The sequence below is a fragment of the Trachypithecus francoisi genome, unplaced genomic scaffold, assembly GCF_009764315.1.
Source record: "Trachypithecus francoisi isolate TF-2019V2 unplaced genomic scaffold, Tfra_2.0 Lachesis_group15, whole genome shotgun sequence".
Taxonomy (NCBI): domain Eukaryota; kingdom Metazoa; phylum Chordata; class Mammalia; order Primates; family Cercopithecidae; genus Trachypithecus; species Trachypithecus francoisi.
In genome coordinates this window covers 102,750,029-102,773,529 of record NW_022681460.1, presented here as the reverse complement: position 1 = coordinate 102,773,529, position 23,501 = coordinate 102,750,029, and the positions used below count along the sequence as shown (strand labels likewise).

General features: G+C 45.4%; 1 protein-coding gene across 5 annotated transcripts in view; it reads left to right on the top strand.

Annotated features, from left to right (window-relative positions):
• The window catches only part of SNX29 (sorting nexin 29), a 617,391-nt gene that overhangs the window by 210,075 nt on the left and 383,815 nt on the right, over nucleotides 1-23,501 (top strand). For all 5 annotated transcript variants that reach the window (XM_033236483.1, XM_033236482.1, XM_033236485.1 and 2 more), the window contains one exon: nucleotides 21,077-21,159. In XM_033236483.1, the coding sequence (XP_033092374.1) occupies nucleotides 21,077-21,159 (83 nt within the window). The remainder of the gene's footprint in view (nucleotides 1-21,076; nucleotides 21,160-23,501) is intronic.

Here is a 23,501-nt window from a genome sequence, read left to right as displayed (position 1 = left end):
CAGGATGAGCATCTCGTGGTTGCAGGGCCCAGGGCAGGGGCTGATGGGTTCCTCTGGGCTCCCTTGCTCAGGTTCCTTCCATTTGCTATGATCTGGGGGTGGCTGTTATGTTGGAAGGGTGCCGGTGCCGGGAGAGGCATGTAAACTGTTAGCAGCCAGAAGAGGTGGGAGGTTTAAGTCATGCTCATTGGAGTGTGATGCTAGAGACGTATTGCTCTCTGTTCCATGGAATGCAACCCTCAGTCAGGACAGCACCCAGATGTCCCCAGATTTCACAAAACCAGCCTGGCTTTCGTCATCTGTTGAGTCAACCCAGGACACAAGGGGCCAGATGTCCCGAATGTTCCATCACGGTCCTGGAAAAAACATGGAACTCCCAACAATTGGGAAACTTGCCTGATAGGCCTTCTGACTTTTTGTTTAGGAGATCAGAGATGAGTCAAAGCAGGACCTTCCAGGGTATGGTCCAGGCCTCTCCATGATCGTGCATGGGCGATGCTCTTAGTGGTGATTGCCTGTCTTCGGCATGCAAAGTATCAGACTGTGTGTAGTTTTCTGACTTGAGCAGTATTTTCTTTTCTCTGTACAGTTGTGCAGGTGTGACTTGGAAGGAGCATATTTGACTAGATGATACATGAGCTTCTCTGGAGTTCCTGCTCTGCTCGTAACAGTGTGTTATTTTTTCTGAGGCTATTATGTCTCTATTGTGCTAGAAAGCAACTGAGTTATTATGGATCATTCCAAGTGTATTATCCCATGTATCCCTGAGATGCTTTGTATATGGGTTAAATATATAAAAGAGTGTAAATAAATAACCCTATAATACTGTGTTTGAATGGGAAATTTTCATGATGAGGTATTTTAAAATTATGTTTGTGTGTCTATGTGTGAGTATATATATATATTCCTGTGTGTAGATATCTATAAAGTTTTAGAATAACACGACTACAACAATATGATTGCTGAGAATAGATGAAACTATTGGCATGTGAGGGCCGGGCACAGTCGCTCACACCTGTAATCCTAGCACTTTGGGAGGTCAGTGGAGGTGGGCCTGGGTTACTGTGGATCTCCTTGCGGTCATCTGCTAGGGGAGAGGAAAAATCTCCTGGCTTTACTGCACTTCTCAATGTGGCCCACCATGCTTTTATAAACCCGGAATATCTGAGACAGGCCTCAGTTAATTTAGAAAGTTTATTTTGCTAAGGTTGAGGGTTCGTGCCCATGACACAGCCTCAGGAGGTTCTGAGGACATGTGCCCGAGGTGGTCAGAGCGCAGTTGGGTTTTATACATTCTAGGGAGACACGAGACATCAATCAACATATGTGAGATGAACAGTGGTTCAATCTGGAAGGCGGCACAGCTCGAAGTGGGGCTTCCAGGTTCCTAGGTGAGAGACAAATAGTTGCATTCTTTTGAGTTTCTGATTAGCCTCTCCAAAGAAGGCAATCAGATATGCGTTCAGCTCAATGAATAGAGGGGTGACTTTGAATAGAATGGGAGGCAGGTTGGCCCTAAGCAGTTCCCAGCTTCACTTTTCCCTTTAGCTTAATGATTTGGGGGCCCCAAGATTTCTTTTCCTTTCACTTTCCTTCCAGGGAGCACCTGTTGGTGATTTGCAGGGGCGGGGGGAGCTGCTGGTGATTTGGGGGACCTGTCGGTGATTGGGGGGATCCTTCTCAGGGCTTTTCATCAGATCTGTCACTTGCCTCTGTGTTCTATGCAAATACCATGTAGGCCTTGTGACTGGGACTTTATCCTTGCCTGCTTGTATTTTGGGGTTTATGGGGCTACCTTGTCACCTAGCTTTGTTATAAATGCTGTCTGTGGGCTTTTGCTTTTTTTTTCTTTTTTTTTGGGAGGCAGAATCTCACTTTGTCGCCCAGGCTGAAGTGCAGTGGCGTGATCTTGGCTGACTGCAACCTGTGCCTCTGGAGTTCAAGCGATTCTCCTGCCTCACCATCCTAAGTAGCTAGGACTACAGGCATGCGCCACCATGCCCGGCTAATTTTTTTGTATTTTTAGTGGAGAAGAGGTTTTGCCATGTTGATCAGACTGGTCTTGAACTCCTGACGTCAGGTGACCTGCCTGCTTTGGCCTCCCAACGTGCTGGGATAACAGGTGTGCGCCACTGTACCCGGCCTAGTTTTTTTATGGGGATTTTGAGAGATTAAAAAATTATGCTGCTGTCACTGTCGTCTTTCCAGAATCCTTTTCTAAACAGTCATTTAAAATAATACTAATAAATCCCTCTTTAATAATAATCCCACCGGACAAAGCACAAAGGAAGGAAGCTGCCAGCAAGGGTGAAACTGAAGGCGAACAGGCAGCTGGTAATAGGCCAATTGATTACAGTGGATTAGAGCTCATTCCGCTTCACAAAAGTAATTACTCTGATGGCTGCTAACGCTTGCTCATTCGGAGCAGAGCTTCCCAGCTAGGATGCTGCAGTTGGCTCTTGGGAGGGCTGAGATAGTGATTCCTTCAGCACTCAGGATAGTGCTGAAGTGGCAGGAGCTCCATACTACCCCCAACCAGTTACCTCTAGCCTGAGTTTCATCTGTTTACCCTCAATAGGACATAGAAATGTCATCGTGAGGCCTGGTGCAGTGGTTCATACCTGTAATCCCAGCACTTCAGGAGGCCGAGGCAGGTGGATCACTTGAGGTCAGGAGTTTGAGACCAGCCTGACCAACATGGTGAAACTCCATCTCTACTAAAAATGCAAAAAAAGTTAGCCAGGTGTAGGCACCTGTAATTCCAGCTACTCAGAAGGCTGAGGCAGGAGACTCGCTTGAATCTGGGAGGCAGAGGTTGCAGTGACCCGAGATCGCACCATTGCACTCCAACCTGGGCGACAGAGCGAGACTCTGTCTCAAAAAAAAAAAAAAAAAAAAAAAAAAAGGACATCATGGGCCTTACATATGGATTTATTTATTCATCAAACGTTTATTTTTTTCTTTCTTTTTTTCTGGTTGGGGGTAGAGACAGGGTCAGCCAGATTGGAGTGCAGTAGATCATAGCTCACTGCAGCCACAGCCTCCTGGGACCAAGCAGTCCTCCTACCTCAGACTCCCAAGTAACTGGGAGTGCAGGCGTGTGCCACCACATTGGGCTAATTTTTAAATATTTTTTTAGAGGCGGAGTCTCCCTATGCTGCTCAGGCTGGTCTTGAACTCCTGGGCTCAAGCGGTCCTCCTGCCTGAGCCTCCCAAAGTGCTGAGATTACAGGTATGAGCCATGGCACCTAGCCAAATACTTCGTTTTTTTTTTTTAATTTCCTTTGTATTTTGAAAAATTTCAAACCTGCTGGAAAGTCCTGGTACTATAAACTTGGATATACCTACCCTCCACCTAGATTAACCAACTTTTTTTGCACATTTCTCACTGTTTTTCTAAGTAAACAAATGAATAAACACAAACATACAGAGATGCATATTGTGTATAGATATGTATGTGTGTATGTAAATATACTTTTTCTAAGTGATGTGAAAGTTGATGCACATCACTCTTTGCAGTGATGCAAATGCAGGAGAACTCTTCGGACTTCTCTCCTAAGAACAAGGACATTCTCCTGCATTACCCCGTAGTAATGTCAGAGGCATTTGAACCAGAGCAACTCCATCTTGAATAGGGGCTGGATAGAATGAGGCTGAAACTACTCGACTGTATTCCCAGATGGTTAGGCATTCTCAGTCCCTGGATGAGATAGGAGGTCGGTCCAAGATACAGGTCGTAAAGACCTTACGGATAGAACAGTTTGCAGTAAAGAAGCCGGCTGAATCCCACCAAAACCATAATGGCGATGAGAGTCACCTGTGGTCATCCTCACTGCTATGTGACAGTCCACCAGTGCCATGACAGTTTACAAATGCCATGACAGCATCGAGAAGTCACCCTGTATGGTCTAAAAGGGGATACGCACCCTGTGTTTAGCAAGTTATCAAGAAATAACCATGACACTGGGCTACCAGCAGCCCTCGGGGCTGCTCTGTCTATGGAGGAGCCATTCTCTTATTCCTCTACTTTCTTAATAAACTTGCTTTCACTTTACGGACTCGCCCTAAGTTCGTTCTTGCGTGAGATCCAAGAACTCCCTCTTGGGGTCTGGATCGGAACTCCTTTTCTGTCACAGTATTATGCTGGAGAAAAAGGACAGTAATTCCACAGTATCTAACATACGGTTCATATTCACGGTTCCCTAATTGTTCCTAAAGTGTCTTTTATAGCCATTTCCTCCCAAATCAGGATCCAAACAAGGTTTGTATGTTAGCTTCAGTTTGGATGTCATCAGACAGTCCTTGAGGCTGAATTGCGTGCCAGGCATTGTGCTGAATGTTGGGCTGTAGAAACTAGGCAGGCCCAGAGTTGTTGGTTTTCAGGTCATGGCTGAGGAACAGCCTTGTTACAAATAAAATCAATAGAGGTTCAGATCTCCTAGAGCCTCCTGCTGGTAGCCTTATTCCCAAGAGTTCCGATTTACCTTGTAAACAAATGGCATCCAGTTCCCTCGGGGTCTTCAAGCTCCCCGTGCCTTGTTAGCTTCCTGGAAACCACAGAATCCTTTCATGCTTGGGCACTGACCTGTAAAAAGCCATCTTAAGAGGCTTCCAGGTACATTGTCTTGGCTCTCTTGAGTTTTGAGCTGGGAGCCTGGAGGCCAGAGAACAGACAGTCCCTAGAAATGCCTTCTGTAGTTCTTCCATAATTCATCCGCAAGGCATGGGCTGGAATGGAACACAGCAGAAACATGTTTTACTCAAGCGTAGACTAGCAGCAGTGACAGACAGCTTGAGGGAGTCTTGTTTTCCTTTTGCTGTATCAACTCTTGCAGGCATTAGCTGTCAAGGGGAAAATCATTATGTTTCCTCAGAAATGTGGTTTATTTGGCTAGATCCTTTGGGACTGGTTTGTGTCAAGGGCAAGTGTGTGTTTGAGGGAGCCAATGGCAGTTTTGCTGTGGTTGCCAAACCGTCAGCTGCCATAGGAAAGGCTGTTTGTATGAACCTGGACTTAGAATCCTGTGGTCACCTAATTTTTATACCTTGCTTTGAAATTCCCAGTCCACAGCTGCCTGTGGAATTTGTAGGACTCCCAGAGTTCATATGCCGTAGGGGGTCTCAAACTGGAATTCCTACAGGCGCCAGGTAGATAACAGAAGTAAATAAATCAGCCCCATGTGAGAGACTAGGGAGTGGGGAGGGATCTTTGGGGGAAGTGGAGAGTACTTGGCTGGTCTAAAGGGGCATCAGGTCCTTAGTACCAGCCCCGGTTGCTCTGAGGGTGCCCAGGCCCCTTTGGTCGAACACTTGGCTTTTTCAAGAGAAACCTAGATCTTTAAGGGAAATGTCCTGATTTTTAATTATTTGTACCAAATTTAAGAACCACCTTCTTTCCCTCTCTCCTGTCTGTCTTCCTCCTGCTCGTCCTGCAAACACGTGTTTCAGCCAGCCAGGCCAGTGGGGTGTGGTTCTCCTGTTGGGTAGGTGGTGATGATCCCCCTCCTTCACCCACCTTTCTCTCTCTCTCTCTCTGCTGCATGGCCTGCATCGTTGTATTCTGTTGTTATGTTTTTATCCTTGCTGCATTCGCAGTCCGTGTTTCTGCCTGTAGTCTCAAGAGGCCGAGATTTGACGAGACTATTGTGACTTGTGCAAGAGCCAAATTGAGTTTTCAGCTTGGTATTCGGATGCAGGACATCTCACTCTCCAGCCGTTATTGGGAACAACAGCTGCACAGCAGTTGCAATTCCCAGAGGCCATGCCTCTGCATTGTAGGAAAGGGACTCCTTTGAGGTCAGATGCAAGTTGCAAGATAACAGCGATTGTACCTCCTTGTTCCCAAATGTCACTTGAAGTGTTTCCTAGGTTCTGTCAGTGCGTCTGCTGGAATTGTCCCGGAGGAGACAGGTGAACTGCACCCCTCAAAACCCCAGTACTTATAAGAGGAATAAAAGTAGGTGGGCCTTGTTATTCCCAGATACAATTTGATATTTAATATGCTCTATTTATATTGACCAAACAAATTTTCTTGGCTTTATAGTACCAGTTATGAGCTATTCAGTTAACCCTTTTAACCGTTACTGCATGGGCCATTATTATAAATCCATATATATATATATGTTTGTTGTTGGGAGCTCCTCATTTCTAGAGGAATTTCTTTTTTAAAAAATCTTTAGTTTGAAGTAATCTGAGATTTGCTCAAGAATTGCAGGAACAAAAAAAGAACTCCCATGTGTGCTCTTCCTGCAGAGTGACTAGTTATTAATATTTTGCTCTGTTTGAGATAGATTTATCTGTATCTATATCTCTGTGTATCCATACGAACTTTTTTCCTGATCCATTTAAGAATTAGTTGCAAACATCATGACCATTTACCCCTAAATACTCAAGTACATAATTTGCTAAGAACAAGGATTTCTTCTTACATGACTGCAGTGTGATGATAAAACGCAAGAGGTATAACACCGGTGGAGTATTATGATGTGATATTTAGTCTGGATTCCTATTTCACCAATGGGGCCAATTCCACCTTTCATGGCTAGTCTCGGACTGAGCTGGGATCTGGTCCAGGATTAGGCATTGTACCGAAGGGTCCTGTCTCTTTAATCTGGAATCCCTCCACAGCCTCGTTATCTTTCATGACCTTGACTTTTCTTGGGGGTCCCTCTTCTGGCCAGTTGTTTGGTAGAACATCCCTCAATTGGGGTCTGTCAGCTGTTTCCTCATGATTAGATTCAGAATATGTGTTTTTGACAGGAACTCAGGGCTTTTAATCCATCTCCTTTTGGCCTAATAAAGAGACACTATAGCAAGTAGACTTCTGGTCTCACAGATGGCAAGACTCAATGCGAAGAGGTCAAAGTCGAGAGCGATGTAGCACTGCGTGGCCGGGGCCCATGGTGGCTCCCAGCTGTGTTTTGTTTGGCACGTGAGATGTTTGAAAAATGAGTCAATCACTGGTTCAAGCCCTGATGGGTCCCAGAGGAATCCAGACTTCCAGCTGCTCTTGAAGAGTTGGAAGATCTGGCCACACAGGGCCATATTCCCGTCTGCCTGGTTTCGAGTCCTGGACAATGGGCACACATTCTCTACTTTGCCATGGCCGCCACCACTCACAAGATGCCCCTGTGTATGTCCCCTGGCATGCTTCAATCTTCTGTTACCTGCCCTGCCCCTCTGTGCCTGGGACTCTGAAAGATCTGTTATAGAGCCGAGCGCGGTGGCTCATGCCTGGAATCCCAGCACTTTGGGAGGCCAAGGTGGGTAGATCGCCTGAGGCCAGGAGTTTCAGCCTGGCCAACGTGGCGAAACTCCGTCTCTACTAAAACTACAGAATTAGCCGGGTATGCATGCCTGTAATCCCAGCTACTTGGGAGGCTGAGACAGGAGAATCGTTTGAACCCAGGAGGCGGAGGTTGCTGTGAGCCGAGAGCGCGCCATTGCACTTCAGCCGGGGTGACAGAGCGAGACTCTGTTAAAAAAAAAAAAAAAAAAAAAATGCGGAATAGGTTCCCAGTTGTGTTCTCGCCATCTGCTGCTCCGTATCCTTCTTGGGGCCTGTCGGGAAACAATTTTCTATTTCATAGTAGTTTCTCTTGCCTATTCTCCCCCTCCAGCCCCCTTTTTTTGAGGGTGTTTATTTGGGTTGCCAGACTTGTGTTTATTTACCTCTCCATGCAGTGGTACTCCTGCATTCACTCCTCCAAAAGGTGAGTGGTCACACTGGCGATACCTTAGGGTATTCCACATTGGCTTCCATGGAAGCCCAGTTCAGTCTGTGAGAGGCTCCCTCACCTTCCCATTATTGTGGGAGATGCCACATCCCGCGAGGGACCTGATGCGGCTGAGGGAAATCGGATAATTATTTTCTGAAGGGGTGAGGTTGAATCCACCATGCCCTAGGAGTTAGCTAGGGATGAGCTGGGGAAGAGGACTCAGTCATTTGATGCCTGACCTGGAAATATGTCCAGGTGATAATTTGAGCATTATTCCAAGTGTTTCCCTAGTCCTCACTCCCTAGGAGAAAATAGGCCTCCTTGATTTGGAATATAAAGACACTAGAGCCCTGGTTTGCAATTTATGAGTAACGATGATGATGACAATGAATTAATAAGCACTAACATGTATTTAATACTTACCATATGCCAGACACTTTACACGTATTTATACACACACATACTTATTTTAATTCTCTGTAGTTTCTGAAGGTAGGTACTTTCATCATCCCATTTTATAAATGCTGAACTGGGGCTCAGAGAGGTTAAGCGACTTGCCCAAGGTCACACAGAGGCAGAGCAAGCATTCCCATCAGGGCTGTCTGACCTCCAAACAAACAGTTTTTCATGGCGCAAAGGGCTGAAGTGAGCTGCCTTCTTTGTGCCAGGGGAGTAACTTATGTAAGTTATGAGTGAGGGACTGACAAGTATGATTCCGGCTATTAAGTTTGGAACCCTGTGATTTTCCCATTGCACTCAGGATATTTTGGGTGTGTGTCATCTGTAATTAATTACCTTCTTGAGTGACGGCTTGTTTGGGCTGTTTCTCTGGCTCTGGATGTGCAATGCAGGGGCCAGTGTGCCATTCTGAGTGGGATTTACCAGGTGGCTAATGAGATGGGGTTTATAAAATAAATAGTGCAATGATGGTAACGGGGGAGAGAGCAGTAAAAATCAGACAAGCTTTTTACAGCTCCATTCTCCACCCCCTCCAGCTGGCAGAGATGAGATGCCACACAGCTTCATCCAGAGAACAGCCAAGGAGGAATGCAGATATCCTGGAATTTGAGTCCCCTGGCAGCCCTTGCCCTGTCTTATTAGAAAAAACTGGAAGGAAAGGGAAAGTTACCCAGACTTCTTGTACGTGGGAGGTACCACTGTTTTCTGAACAGGGTTATGAGCAGTAATTGTTATGATTGTGATACGGCAGGAGGGCATATGGCAGGGAGTGGCTCCCAGGTGCCAGAGTGGCCCAGAAGTGTCTTGGAGGCTTGCCAAAATACAGATTCCAGGCTTCACCCCAAGAGGGTGATTACAGAGAGGGGCCTGGGAATCTGCTTTTTACTTTTTCACCCCTGAATCTGTTAATGTGTTTCACAAGCAAAACATTCTCCTTTGTAATAACAGTATAACAATCAGAATTAGAAAATTAACATCGACACATTTCTGCTGTCTCATCTTTACATTATGCTCAGCTTTAACCAGTAGTCCCAGCAGTGTCTTTTCTTGCAAAATGATTGAGTCCAGAATGACACATTGCATGGAATTTTCATGTCTCTTCGGGTTAGAACAATTGTCTCTTTTCTTGACTTTCATGACCTTGCCATTCTTGAAGACGATAGGCCAGTTTATTGTGCAGAATATCTGTGCCTTTGGTTCGCTTGGTGTTTTCTTCTGATGAGATAGAGTTTATGCATCTGTAGGAATGTTACACAGGCGATGCATCTTTTTAATGCATCCTGGCAGGTGGTGCATGGTTTTCATTTGTGTTTGTTCCATTCCTGATGTTAACTTTGATCCTCTGATTCAAATGACATGTGTTATGCTCCTTCACTGTGGAGATTCCCCTTTGCAATTAATACATATTTTGTAGGGAGATTTTTGAGCTCTAAATATCCTATTATGCATTAAATTTTCCATTAATTAATTTTGGATTCATCAGTTTCTATTTTATTCAGCGTATCATCCATTACTATCACTGTTTTGATGCCTGGATTGTCTCAGAGCATCCAAGTGTCAAAACAGTGATAGTAATGGATTATAAGCTGAGTCCGTGCCATCCATCCCATTTATCAGTGGGAATTCTTATGAGCTGGCTTCTGTGTTCTTTTGAAATGGGCCTGTGAGTTCGCACTGATATCTTCAATCCCAGTCCAACATCCCCATTGATTTCTCACTTTCTGACTTGATGTATTTGTTATTCTCTTCTCAAATAACAAGAAACCTGGCTCCAGTTGTCTGTAATATATTTAATTATTGATCTACCCCCTTGTAAGTTAACTAGCATCTAATCGCTTTGGGCTGAACTGCTTGGGAATGGAAAGGCAGGGTTATGGGGAGATTTGCTTTCTGGAGAAGCTCCTCTGCTCCCTTCATTATAGAGATCGTCCATCCTCTGACCACATCTGGAAGGACCCTGGCCTAGCGCTGGAGGGTAGAGGCTTTGGAGTTACCCCGATGTCAATTCCACTTCCACTCCTGATTGACCTTGGCCGGTCACTAACCACATTGAGCCTCCATTTCCTTATGGACGAGGGCAGTATTTCATGGTACAGAGAGAAATAAGGCACGGCCACTGTCCTCAAGGATCTCATACTCTAGATAGGGGAAGATGAGCACAGGCCAGGGGTATTAAAGTGTAAGACTTGGCCATGCACGGTGGCTCACGCCTGTAATCCCAGCACTGGGGGGCCAAGGTGGGCGGATCACGAGGTCAGGAGATCAAGACCATCCTGGCTAACACGGTGAAACCCCGTCTCAAATTACAAAATAAATAAATAAATAAATAAGTTAGCCGGGCGCGGTGGCGGGCGCCTGTAGTCCCAGCTATTTGGGAAGTTGAGGCAGGAGAATGGCGTGAACCCAGGAGGCAGAGTTTTCAGTGAGCTGAGATCCGGCCACTGCTCTCCAGTCTGGGTGACAGAGCGAGACTCCGTCTCAAAAAATAAATAAATAAATAAAAAATAAAGTATGAAACTTGTTAAGAGAGAAGCTTGTCTAGAATATGCTAGGGGCGGAGGAAGGAGCTGTCACAAGCTCCATGTGGTGGAGGCTGGGTTGGCAGGAAGGACTTCAGAGAGAAGAGGGCCTTGGAGGAGACACTTGCAAAATTTGTAGCTGTTCAGCAGGAACTTGGGGCAGATGGGAAAGTTGCAGATAGAGAATCAAATCAACCTTAGCCAAGACAAACGTGGTAGAAAGAGCTTGGCTGGTATGGGCAACACGGAAGAGCTATGATTGGCCAAATCCCAGAGTGGAGGTGGGGGGCTATATTAGGTGATTGTCTCAGCTACTCTGGGAGCCCTGACAACTGCAAGAGGAGGGGAGGGGGTCGGGTCTAGCTTAGAGAGCCCGGTGTATTGGGTAGCGGGGCAGCAGCCTGGGTAGAACCTGGGAGCCGCCTTTCCAAGATGACGCTGGGGGAAGATACTCTGGAAGGTGTCTTTTGCTTTCCCTCTTGCCCTGATGCCCTCAGTGTCAGAGGTGCTGGGTGACTGGGTTATTCCTAAAGCCCTCTTAGGATTGATTGTTTCACAAAAATGGTGTAGAGCAGTGGTCCCCAACCTTTTTGGCACCAGGGACTGGTTTCATGGAAGACAGTTTTTTCATTGGGGACGGGGTGGTGGAATGGTTTTGGAATACAATGGTTCCACCTCAGATCATCAGACATTAGATTTTCTTTTTTTCTTTTTTTTTTTTTTGAGACGGAGTCTCGCTCTGTCGCCCAGGCTGGAGTGCAGTGGCCGGATCTCAGCTCACTGCAAGCTCCGCCTCCCGGGTTCACGCCATTCTCCTGCCTCAGCCTCCCGAGTAGCTGGGACTATAGGCGCCCGCCACCACGCCCGGCTAGTTTTTTGTATTTTTTAGTAGAGACGGGGTTTCACCGTGTTATCCAGGATGGTCTCGATCTCCTGACCTTGTGATCCACCCGTCTCGGCCTCCCAAAGTGCTGGGATTACAGGCTTGAGCCACCGCGCCCGGCCCAGACATTAGATTTTCATAGGGAGTGTGCAACCTAGATCTTGCATGCCCAGTTCACAGTAGGGTTCGTGCTCCCATGAGAATCTAAGGCTGCCGCTGATCTGACAGGAGGGAGAGCTGAGGTGGTAATGCTTGCTCACTGCTTGCTCACCGCTTGGTCACTGCTCAGTCACCTCCGGCTGTGCGGCCCGGTTCCTGACAGCCACAGTGATGGAGGACCCCTGGTGTAGAGGACTGGTCCAGTTTTCACTCTGGAGTTGCACTGTCTTGAGTGTGAATTCCAGCTCTGCCACTCGTCAGCTTCTCTTGCCAGGAGCATGACTTACCTCCTCTGTAGGTATCTCAGTCTGCAGGCATCTAAAAAGCTTTGCTTACCCCTCTACCCTTCTCTCCTCCCCCACTCAGTGCTGGACAAGTGGGAGCTACTAGCACCATTGTCATGGTGACAATTACTCGAGTGTAGGAGGGCAAACGTGTTCCGTAAAGGGCAGTGCAAGAATGCGCGTTAGGCTCAGGCTAAAGGAGTTCTCATGCCTTAGAAAAGGTGGCAGGGTTGGAGTTGCGGTCAGAAGAGACTAACAGGAATATGTACAGTTAGGGAAAAATGGTTTTTCAACATTGACTATTTTATTTTGCAGTGAACTTGACCTTTGAAGATTTAGGAGTGGCTGCAAGCACCACAAAGCCAGGCAGTTTATGCCTCCCTTCCTGCCTTTTATTGGTGCCTATTTTGGGGTAGTCCTCATGGTCTTGGATAGCCTGGCCACTGGGCCACCTTCTCCTTGTAGTTGGGTGTGGTTATGGTCGATGCCTGCTCAGTACCTGCTGGACAGTAGACATGAGGTCCCCTCGAGGCGTGCTTTTTTGCATCTAGGGAAAGTATAATTCCCATAGGTATATCTTAGTGTGGTGTTTTCATGCCTGAGAATTACCAAATGTACTTAACAGGTTCGTTAGTTTTGTTGTGAGTAATTTTCCTTTGAGTAGTGCTGTCTGGGGTTGCTGGTTGTTTACTCTGACATTGGGGCAGGCATAATTGCTTTGACTTAGAAACATTAATTATTGCAGTCATTGGAAGCTGTTTGAGAGATACTTGCCACCTACTCAATGATTTGCTTTCGTTCCCATGCTTTTAAAGAAATCTGCAGGGTAGCCAGCAGGCCTGTTTGGGGCTGGGAGTGGGAGGGAGTTGGCAAGGCTTTCTGGAATTGGACAGGCGAATATTTCAATACTTGTCTCCATCTCCACGGCTACCACTTCGGTCCTCTCAGTTCTGGCCACTATTGTTTCTTGCCTTGATGACTGTAATGGCCTCCTGTCTTCCGTCTTCTTCTGTTTCCACCCCTGACTCCATTTGCCTTTTCCACATAGCATGTCTGCATTCCCCTGCTTAACACCTTTTTAATTTATTTTTTTGTGAATTGCAGTCTTGTTCTGTTGCCCAGGCTGGAGTGCAATGGTGTGATCATAGCTCACTGCAGCCTGCAACTCCTATACTCAAGTGATCCTCCTGCCTCAGCCTCTGGAGAAGCTGGGACTATAGACACATGCCACCGTGCCCAGCTAATTTTTAAGTTAATTTTATTTGTTTGTTTGTTTATTTATTTATTTATTTATTGAGACAAGGTCTCACTTTCACCCAGGCTGGAGTGCAATGGCACGATCTCGGCTCACTGCAACCTCTGCCTCCCAGGTTCAAGCGATTTTCCTGCCTTAACCTCCCAAGTAGCTGGGATTACAGGCACCTGCCACCATGCCCAGCTAATTTTTGTGTTTTTAGTAGAGGCGGGGTTTCACCATGTTGGCCAGGCTGGTCTCGAGCTCCTGACCTAAGGTGATCCACCTGCCTCGGCCTCCCAAAGTGTTGGGATTACAGGCATAAGCCACTGTGCCCGCCCCACAAAATTTTTTTATAGAGATGTGGTCTTGCTTTATTGCCCAGGCTAGTCTCAAACTCTTAGGCTCAGGTGATCCTCCTGCCTCAGCCGCCCTAAGTACTGCGATTACAGGCATGTGCCACTGCGCCCAAAACATTTAGCAAAATGCTTTTGGAGTTTCATTCAAGTTGTTGCATGTGTCAATAGTGCATTCCTTTTTATTGATGAGTAAGTATTCTGTTACTTACATTCCATTACAGGACTTTGAGACCAGCCTGATCAACATGGCAAAACCCTATCTCTATTGAAAATAAAAAAATTAGCCGGACCTGATGGTGGGTGCTGGTAATCCCAGTTACTTGAGAGGCTGAGACAGGAGAATCACTTGAACCCAGGAGGTGAAGGTTGCAGTGAGCTGAGATTGTGCCACTGCACTCCAGCCTGGGCAACAGGAGTGAAATTCTGTCTTCAAAAAAAAAAAAAAAAAAAGTCTTTCACAAAGCAAATCCAGTTAAACTCTTTTTCTACTCTGGATCATGCTTAGTATTATATCTAAGAACTTTTCCTTGTCTAACTCAGGTTAGGTATGATTTTCTCTGATACTTTCTTCTAAACCTCTTATAGGTTTTTTTTTTTTTTTTGAGACCGAGTCTCGCTGTCACCCGGGCTGGAGTGCAGTGGCTGGATCTCAGCTCACTGCAAGCTCCGCCTCCCGGGTTTACGCCATTCTCCTGCCTCAGCCTCCCGAGTAGCTGGGACTACAGGCGCCCGCCACCTCGCCCGGCTAGCTTTTTGTATTTTTTAGTAGAGACGGGATTTCACCGTGTCAGCCAGGATGGTCTCGAACTCCTGACCTCGTAATCCGCCTGTCTCAGCCTCCCAAAGTGCTGGGATTACAGGCTTGAGCCACCACGCCCGGCCTATAGTTTTAAATTACATTTTTTTGTGGTCCAATTTTAATTAATAATTTGTATAAGGTGTGAGTATTGGTTGAATGTTTTTTTTTTTTTTTTTTTTTTTTTGCGTCTGAATGTCTTTTTATTCCAAAACCATGTGTGGAAAAGACTGTCCTTTCCCCAGAAGCACCTTCCTACCTTCGTCACATTCCTTGACTGTGTGCATATGGGTTTATTCTCTGATTCTTCAGTCTGTCTTATTGGTGCGTGTCTGTCATTTTGCCTATATGACATTGGCTTGAGAGCTGTAGCTTTACAGGAAATTCTAAAATTCGGCAGTGTGAGTCTTCCTGCTTTGTGCTGCTTTTTCAAAAATGATTTTGGCTATTTTAGTTTCTTTGTCTTTCCATATGAATGTTATAATTGGCTAGTCTATATCTATAAAAAATCCTGTTCGGATTTTGATTGGGCTTTCATTAAATTTATAGATCAATATGGGGATAATTGACGTCTTAATTCTTTGGAGTCTTCTAAGCCATGAACCTGGTGTATCCAGGTATTTAGCTCTTCTTTGATTATTTTGTTAGTATTTTGTAGTTTTCAGCACGCAGATCCTGCATACATTTTGTTAGATTTATATGAATGTATTTCATCTTTTGGAGCTGTTATACATGATTGTTTTTAAAAGTAATTTGCCTTCTGATTGTTCATTGGTAGTGTATAGAAATACAGTTAATGTTTACATTTGACCCTGTGTTCTGTGACCTTGAAAAACTCGGTTATTCTATGACCATTTTTATCAGTTCTTGGGATTTCCTTTGCAGACGGTCATGTCACTTGTGAAGAGGGAAAGTTTTAGTCCTTCCTTTCTAACCTGTATGTTTTTTGGATAGGGATGGCCTTATTTCACCAGCTAGCACCTACTGTGCTGAATAGGAGTGCTGAGGGAAGAATTGCTTGACTCATTCTCCGTCTTTGGGGGAAAATATTCAGCCTTTCGTTATTAGCATTATTAGGTGTGATGTTACTGTAGGATTTGTTTTTTTTTTTTTTTTTTTTGAGAAGAAATCTCACTTTGTCTGCTAGGCTGGAGTGCAGTGGTGTGATCTTGGCTCAGTGCAACCTCTGCCTTCCAGGTTCAAGTGATTCTTGTGCCTCAGCTTCCCGAGCAGCTGGGATTACAGGCGTGCACCACCAGGCCCAGCTCATTTTTGTATTTTTAGTATAGACGGGGTTTCACCATGTTGGCCAGGCTAGTCTCAAACTCCTGACCTTTGGTGATCCACCCACCTCGGTCTCCCAAAGTGCTGGGATTACAGGTGTGAGCCACTGCACCTGGCCTGGGGGTGAGTATTTCTAATCTGTTAATACATTTTAAAAAGTGCTCTAGTAAAGTGCATTGTTGAAAAATTAAAGAAAAAATTCCAATTAATTTTATCATCTAGAAATGAGCACTGTTAACATTGTGGTCTATACATTTCCAGCGCAAATATATCCATCTAAATAGATATAAGGGGTTAGAGTAAATATACTCTGTTGCATTCAGTTAATGGTATATCAGTGTGAGTATATATATATAATATTTATCCCTGGGGATAAACGTACCTATTTATCATAGCCTTGACAATCCTATAGCATCCCATTATAGGAGCATGCACCATAACCTTTCCACCCACTCCTTCATTGTCAGACAATTAATTTGCAAGCAGTTTCTTTTATATTCGAAGCATCCTCATGCATATGGTTTTGAGACTTCCCTTTCTTTTCTGAATATAGTTTCTTAGAAGTGGAGTTGCTGGGTCAGAAGGTTACAGTTCTTGAGGCTCTTGATTCATATTTCCTAAAGCTCACCTGTGACCAACTGCTTACATTTATGAGATGCCTAAGGGGGTTGGCAGCAGAAGCTTGAGCTCCATAACTCGAGGAAAGTTCCTTAGCCTCTCTTAGCAAAGCTAGGTGGTCAGGAGGATCCTGTTCACATCTGCACAGTAGTCTCAGCCACCCAAGAGATTCTGCAGACCTGTGCTGACGAGCACACGTTTTGTCATGGAATTTTTCTAGGCCTTACGTTTTCAATGTTGCCCTGTTCACTTAATTCTCTAAACGTATATGATGTAATAGGAGACTTTAAAGGTAAAGGATATGGGTTTAAATCCCATGTTGGAGTGTGTGTTAGACCCTCTGGGCCTCAAATTTCCCATCTGCAAAATGGGCACAGTAAAACCAACCTCATGATGTGTCGCTGGTGATCTAATTAGACACCAAGTATGTGGCAGAGAGGAGAGGAACATAGACATGGAGAGGCTGAAGTGAACTGTGGCTCTGCCTTTGCTGGTTGTCAGTTTTTGGATAGTTCATTTAGCCTCGTTGAGCCTCAGTTTCTTTCCTCCTTTTTTTTTTTTTTGAGACAAGGTCTTACTCTGTCACCCAGGCTGGATCTTTGTTCACTGCAACCTCCACCTCCCATGCTCAAACGATCCTCCTGCCTCAGCCTCCCAAGTAGATGGGACTGCAGGTGCATGCCACCACACCCAGCTAATCTTTGTGTCTTTTGTAGAGATGGGGTTTCACCATGTTGCCCAGGCTGGTATCCTGGGCTCAAGTGATGGGCCTGCCTTGGCCTTCCCAGGTGGGTGGCGTGAGCCACCACTCCTGGTCTTCAGTTTTTTCATGTGTAAAATGAAGGCAGTAAGAAAAATGGCAATAATAATAACCTGTTTTGTAGGGTTACTGTGTAGATAAAATGTGAGCATGTCTTCCACACCTCGAATATTAAGTGCCCTAGTCAGAGGCAGGTGCTCATGTGTTGCAGATTGAAAAGCGTATTTCCCAGCCGGGCGCGGTGGCTCAAGCCTGTAATCCTAGCACTTTGGGAGGCCAAGACGGGCGGATCACGAGGTCAGGACATCAAGACCATCCTGGCTAACCCGGTGAAACCCCGTCTCTACTAAAAAATATAAAAAAACTAGCCGGGCGAGGTGGCGGGCGCCTGTAGTCCCAGCTACTGGGGAGGCTGAGGCAGGAGAATGGCATAAACCCGGGAGGTGGAGCTTGCAGTGAGCCGAGATCTGGCCACTGCACTCCAGCCTGGGCGACAGAGCGAGACTCCGTCTCAAAAAAAAAAAAAAAAAAAGAAAAGAAAAGCATATTTCTCACTACACATGTATGGATGTATGGATCTCTGGGAATGAGGCACAGCTTTTACCTGTAAGGGAGTCTTGGTGCTGTGCTGCTTCTCACTTCATAGCTAGCAAGGAGGGATTTCAAGGAAGGTGCAAACATCTCAGATATCCAACTCTGCCACACTCCACATTGGCAACACTTTTTTTTCTTTTTTTTTTTGAGATGGAGTCTTGCTCTGTCGCGAGGCTGGAGTGCAGTGGCGTGATCTCGGCTCATGGCAGCCTCCGCCTCCCGGGTTCAAGTGATTCTTCTGCCTCAGCCTCCTGAGTAGCTGGGACTACAGGCGCATGCCACCATGCCCAGCTAATTTTTGTATTTTCAGTAGAGACAGGATTTAACCATGTTAACCAGGCTGATCTCAAACTCTTGGCCTCAGATGATCCACCTGCCTCGACCTCCCAGAGTGCTGGGATTACAGATGTGAGCCACTGCACCCAGCCAGGTGTGATTTTTAGATGGAATCTGAACATGGTATTAAAAGATTTCTTCAGACCGGAAGAAAAGCAGCTATCTGAAACATTTTAGTGCTGGCCACAGAGCTGAAGAAGAACAGGGAAGCTGAGGATTGGCCTGACAGCTGGCAGCAAATGAGAGGAGCCCTGACCTCCAAGCACTGATATGACTTCTGTTGGTCATGGGGCCTCTTGGAAAATGTTCTTCCATGAACTATTGTTTAGAAATGTGTATAAATGCCGTTCTTTCCCTGACTTTAAGATATGTGACTTGAATTCACATGTAGAGATTAGGAATAGGCCGGGCTGGGCGGTGAGACTCTGGCTAAAGGAATCCTAGAAAACATGCTCTACATACTGGGTGCGGTGGCTCACACCTGGAATCCCAGCACTTGTGGAGGCTGCGGTGGGCGGATCACTTAAGGTCAGGAGTTTGAGACCAGCCTGGCCAACATGGTGAAATCCCATCCCTACTAAAAATACAAAAATTAGCCAGTCGTGGTGGTTGTGTGCCTGTAGTCCCAGCTACTCGGGAGGCTGAGGCAGGAGAATTGCTTGAACCCAGGAGGCTAAGGTTGCAGTGAGCCGAGTTCATGCCACTACCCTCCAGCCTGGGCGACAGAGTGAGACTCCATCTCAAAAACAAAACAAAACAAAAAACATCCTGTACAGTCCCCATCGGGGAAGATTTTCTCTCCCACAAACATTTTAAGGACTTGTTATTTCGTTTCAAACATTTGAGACTCATGTCACAGATGGAGAAAGTACAGATACCCGTGGAGGCATCCATGGCAGGCGTTATCTGGGACGAGGGGATAACTAAGGGGCTCCCTTGTGCTTTTCTTTCTCCAGAGCTTCGGAGACGAACGTCAAGTTCTCAGGTGATGCCTAAGTCTACGGTAGTGTCTGAGTTTGATCTTGATGTTTTTTTCTGCCACAATACAGCACAGAGAAGCAAAATACAAAGAAAGTGCTGTTGTCGTGGGCTGGGATGTAGTCAGATGCATTGAAAACAGACACTCGGCACCAGCGATGAGCAGTCTCAAGTTTTTCAACTAAGTCAGTGTTTGGCGTATCTATAGCAGTGGGTGCTATTTCCATCCGTAAATAGACTGAGTGAGAGGCTTACTGTGGTGCATTATTAAATGAGACGTCCCAGTCTCAGAAACATTTATACTATCCTGTCATAGAGACTCCGAGTGTATTGGGTTGGTAGTGATTGTCAGAGCATGGAAGAAGGCCTGAAAGGTATATACTAGGTTTTTGCCGTTGGTTGCCATGGGGAAGTGTTGAGTGGAACAGTAAACAGGGGAAAAAAAGCCTTCAAACATTCACACAAAAATTAAAGCATTGTGAAGGATGTTTCATCCCCCTAAAATTGTTTAGGATGTGTGTGTGCACCTAGAGAAATAATAGGATGGATATAAAAATGTTAATGGAGTTTATTTCAAGATGTTGGGGTCTTAGCATGTTTTTGCTTTTCTTCTTCTTTTTTTTTTTTTGAGACGGAGTCTCGCTCTGTTGCCCAGGCTGGAGTGCAGTGGCCGGATCTCAGCTCACTGCAAGCTCCGCCTCCCGGGTTTACGCCATTCTCCTGCCTCAGCCTCCCGAGTAGCTGGGACTACAGGCAGCCGCCACCTCGCCCGGCTAGTTTTTTGTATTTTTTAGTAGAGACGGGGTTTCACCATGTTAGCCAGGATGGTCTCGATCTCCTGACCTCATGATCCGCCCGTCTCGGCCTCCCAAAGTGCTGGGATTACAGGCTTGAGCCACCGCGCCTGGCCTGCTTTTCTTCTTAAATGTATTCTGATTGAGTATTTTGCAATGAGCATTTTTTATTTTTATAATCACAGAAAAAACCCAGTCTTCAGCTCTTTTCATTGCAAGGAAAGAAAAAATGCTCTAGCACATTTAAAGGCTCTTAGGCTCAAGGCCTGAGGTGTAGGGGGTGGGGGCAGAAATAGAAAATGTGCAAGAGGCAGCTCCCTCTGGTAGAGCTGGTCAGACACCAAATCTGAATCTCAAAGGAGATGGTGAAGAGTCCTTGTGGGCCTTGGGGGCAGGGAAACTTGGGTTCAGATCTTACTAGTGAGTTTTCCTGATGACTTTGGTCAGAAACCTTATTTGTCCAGCTCTTCTCCTGTAAAATATGAGATTACTGCAGGCCACTGTGCATTTTTCTGCTGAATGAAGCATCTTTCCGCTGAATGACGGATGGATGAATGAATGAATGGATGCATGCTTGGTTCATAGAGACATATGTAAAGTCTAAATACTCAACAAATGGCAGTTTTTCCCCCTTGGTCCTCACGTTCTGTTGTCAGCCAGTGTACCTGGGGAGTGAGTTCAGCAGGTGGGGTCCTGTCATACCCTGGGTTCTGTGTTCCTTAGTGTCATCTTACATGGGGGTGGATGTGGACTTGGTCCAACTGCTTCTCTTTATGCCTCAGCCTCCTTAGCTGTAAAATGAGGGTTGTGTTAGTGCCTTGGAAGGATTCAAGGAGATTCTATACTTGACATGATGCCTGGCAAATAATAAGTGTTTAATACCTGTCACAGTTGATAAAAATATTAAGAACATTCTCCAGGGTGAATGCACAGTGGTCAGTACATGCTTCTGTAAATGGAGAGCAGACTCGAGTTCCTGACACTGAATAGGCACCTGGTAGATGGGTAGCTTCAAACGGCCTAAGCACAGCCGGTGTCTGTGTTCTGAATTTGTGGACACTGGAACCGATTGGTGCTTATCTGTCTCATGAAAGAACAGTTCTTGAAGGTATTCTGCAAACATACCTATGGTAACACAGCCTTCTCCCATGATGATCTCGAAACCATGAGAATAGATTAACATTTATAAGATGCAAATTGTGCTTTTCTTTGCACAGATTCACCACCCACCCCTGCCCCCTCCTGTGGGTCCACATTGTCACTTTTTAAATATATATATTTTAACATTCTTGTACTTGCAGAGAGAACGAGGTGCTCAAAGTCCAGCTGAAGAAATATGTAGGAGCTGTCCAGATGCTGAAAAGAGAAGGTCAAACAGCTGAAGGTGAGGGGGAGCCCGAGCCCGGGTTGGGAGGGGCCGGGCTTTTTCATTAACACCTGTATGTGGCACGCAGTAGACACTCAACATGTGATGAGTGCACGTGTGGATGGATTAGAATAATGGTGCTGCTAAGGATTCCAGAAAATTAATCAGATGGAAAACTTGATGTATATCCCTGCAACATGCATAACTAATATTGTAAGACTCACTTGCTTGCTAGACTATTAGCTACAGTCTTATTGATATGTGTACTTAGAGAATTTTATGTCCAGAGTCTTGAGATAGTCGCATGGCAGTGAACCTTGTGATATGATGAAGTCACAGCAGGGCACAGGTGCAAGCAACAGAAAGCCAAGATGACAGAGAATCAGAGTGGTGGACTTAGGCTGATCAAGTTCCAATCCCAGCTCTGGTTAAGTTTCCTAATTTTGCTGCACTTCAGTTTTTTCATCTCTTACAATGAGGTTGGTTGATAGCACCTACCTCATGAGGCAATCCATGTAGACATCTTAGCATAATGTCTACCATAGAATAAATGCTGGATAAATTTTAGCTGTTATTATTGTTATTAATCAGAAATTCCAGTAGACAGAAGAACAATCATGAAGATCTCACCAAATGAGGTGGGGCCATGTGCTGCTTCTAAAATCTCCTAAAATATTTCTCAGGGTGGCCTGAAGAAAGGATCTTTAACTCTGGTTGATGTGTCTTGCAGCCCTCAGCCAAAAGACCACAACAAAATTTCCTTAAAGACAAGCTCATAGAGTGTGGACATTTTAATGAATGGTGGGTGTTCCCCACATTCACATGTCTCTCTTTTTTTTTTTTTTTTGAGACAGAGTCTCACTCTGCCACCCAGGATGGAGTGCAGTGGCACAATCTCGGCTCACTGCAACTTCCGTCTCCTGGGTTCGAGTGATTCTCCTGCCTCAGCCTCCCGAGTAGCTGGGATTACAGGCAACTGCCACCATACCCAGCTAATTTTTGTATTTTTAGTAGAGATGGGGTTTCACCATGTTGGCCAGGCTGGTCTTGAACTCCTGACCTCAGGTGATCCACCTGCCTTGGCCTCCCAAAGTGTTGGAATTACAGGCGTGAGCCACCGCTCCCAGTCCACATTTCTTCAGAGTCAACCAAACCTGCACTGAGTTCATGCTCACCCATGACCGCCTGACTGCTTGGAATTATTTTCCCACATACACCAGGACATCACAGCAGTGTCCTGAGAGCATTGTGAGGATTTTCCAAAACAATGAATGCAGAGTTTCTAGTATGGTACCTGGTGTATAATAAATGGTTATTTTTGTGTGTGATGGAGACAGGATTGGAATCTGGCTATGACTTATTTAGTAATTGTGTGAAGATGTGAATGTTTTTGAAGCTTGTATATTTCTTTTGGTTCCCATTTGATCAGGATCAGCTTATTGGTGATACTATTTGATAACATGCCTTGCTTCATTCATATTTGGGTCGGTAACTGTGATCATTCTGGGGGTTATCAGCGCAGAATTAATCATCTTTCTCTGTGGGCTCATGCCCTTCTCATACAAATATTGCTATTATGGCCCTGTATTCATTTCATTATACAGAATTATTTATATGTTGGTCTCCCAAGTTTTTATATCTCATCTGTGTTTCCCCAGCAACTGGCTTTTTTAGTCATTCACTACATTCATTACATGCTTTGAATGAATAGTATTTGTCTAGCCCTTTGCCCTTTCCAAGCAAGTTCATATGTATGCCGATTTGACTCAGTAACCTTGTGATGAGCAGGTATTTTTCCATTATTTTAAAGTTTGTTATTAGGGGCTTAGGAGAGCTTAAGGGGCTGGTGCAGGTGTCTGTGGTGGAAATGAGCTCAGGCATTTTTCTCCAAACCTCTGGTTCTTTGCATTATAAAATTCTTTTAACTTTACTGTGCAGAGGAATTGCCTGGGGAGCCCATTAAATATACCTCTTTCCAGGACCCTGGGAGTTACACCAGTGGACCTAGGATGAGGCTCTCGATGTACACTTCTAGATACGTGACTCTAACGCAAGTGACCTGTGGACAGTACCACCACCTTTTGTGAAATCTACACATTACTTACACAGAACTTGGATTCAATACTACAAGAACATTAAAGTCAGGTTAAAAAGAAGCACCACTGGGCTTGCTTTTGGTTTGAAAACCTCAGCACTACACAATGCATTTCTAAGTCGGAAAATTTTGAGCGTGATTCTCCCCAAATGGGCATATGGAACCTACAGTGTACAGAATGGTTTTTCATAGCAGCTGAAGGTCCATTTCCCCAGGCCGATCCTGAGTGCCCTGAGCCATAGCTGGATATGAGCCATTTCAGGAT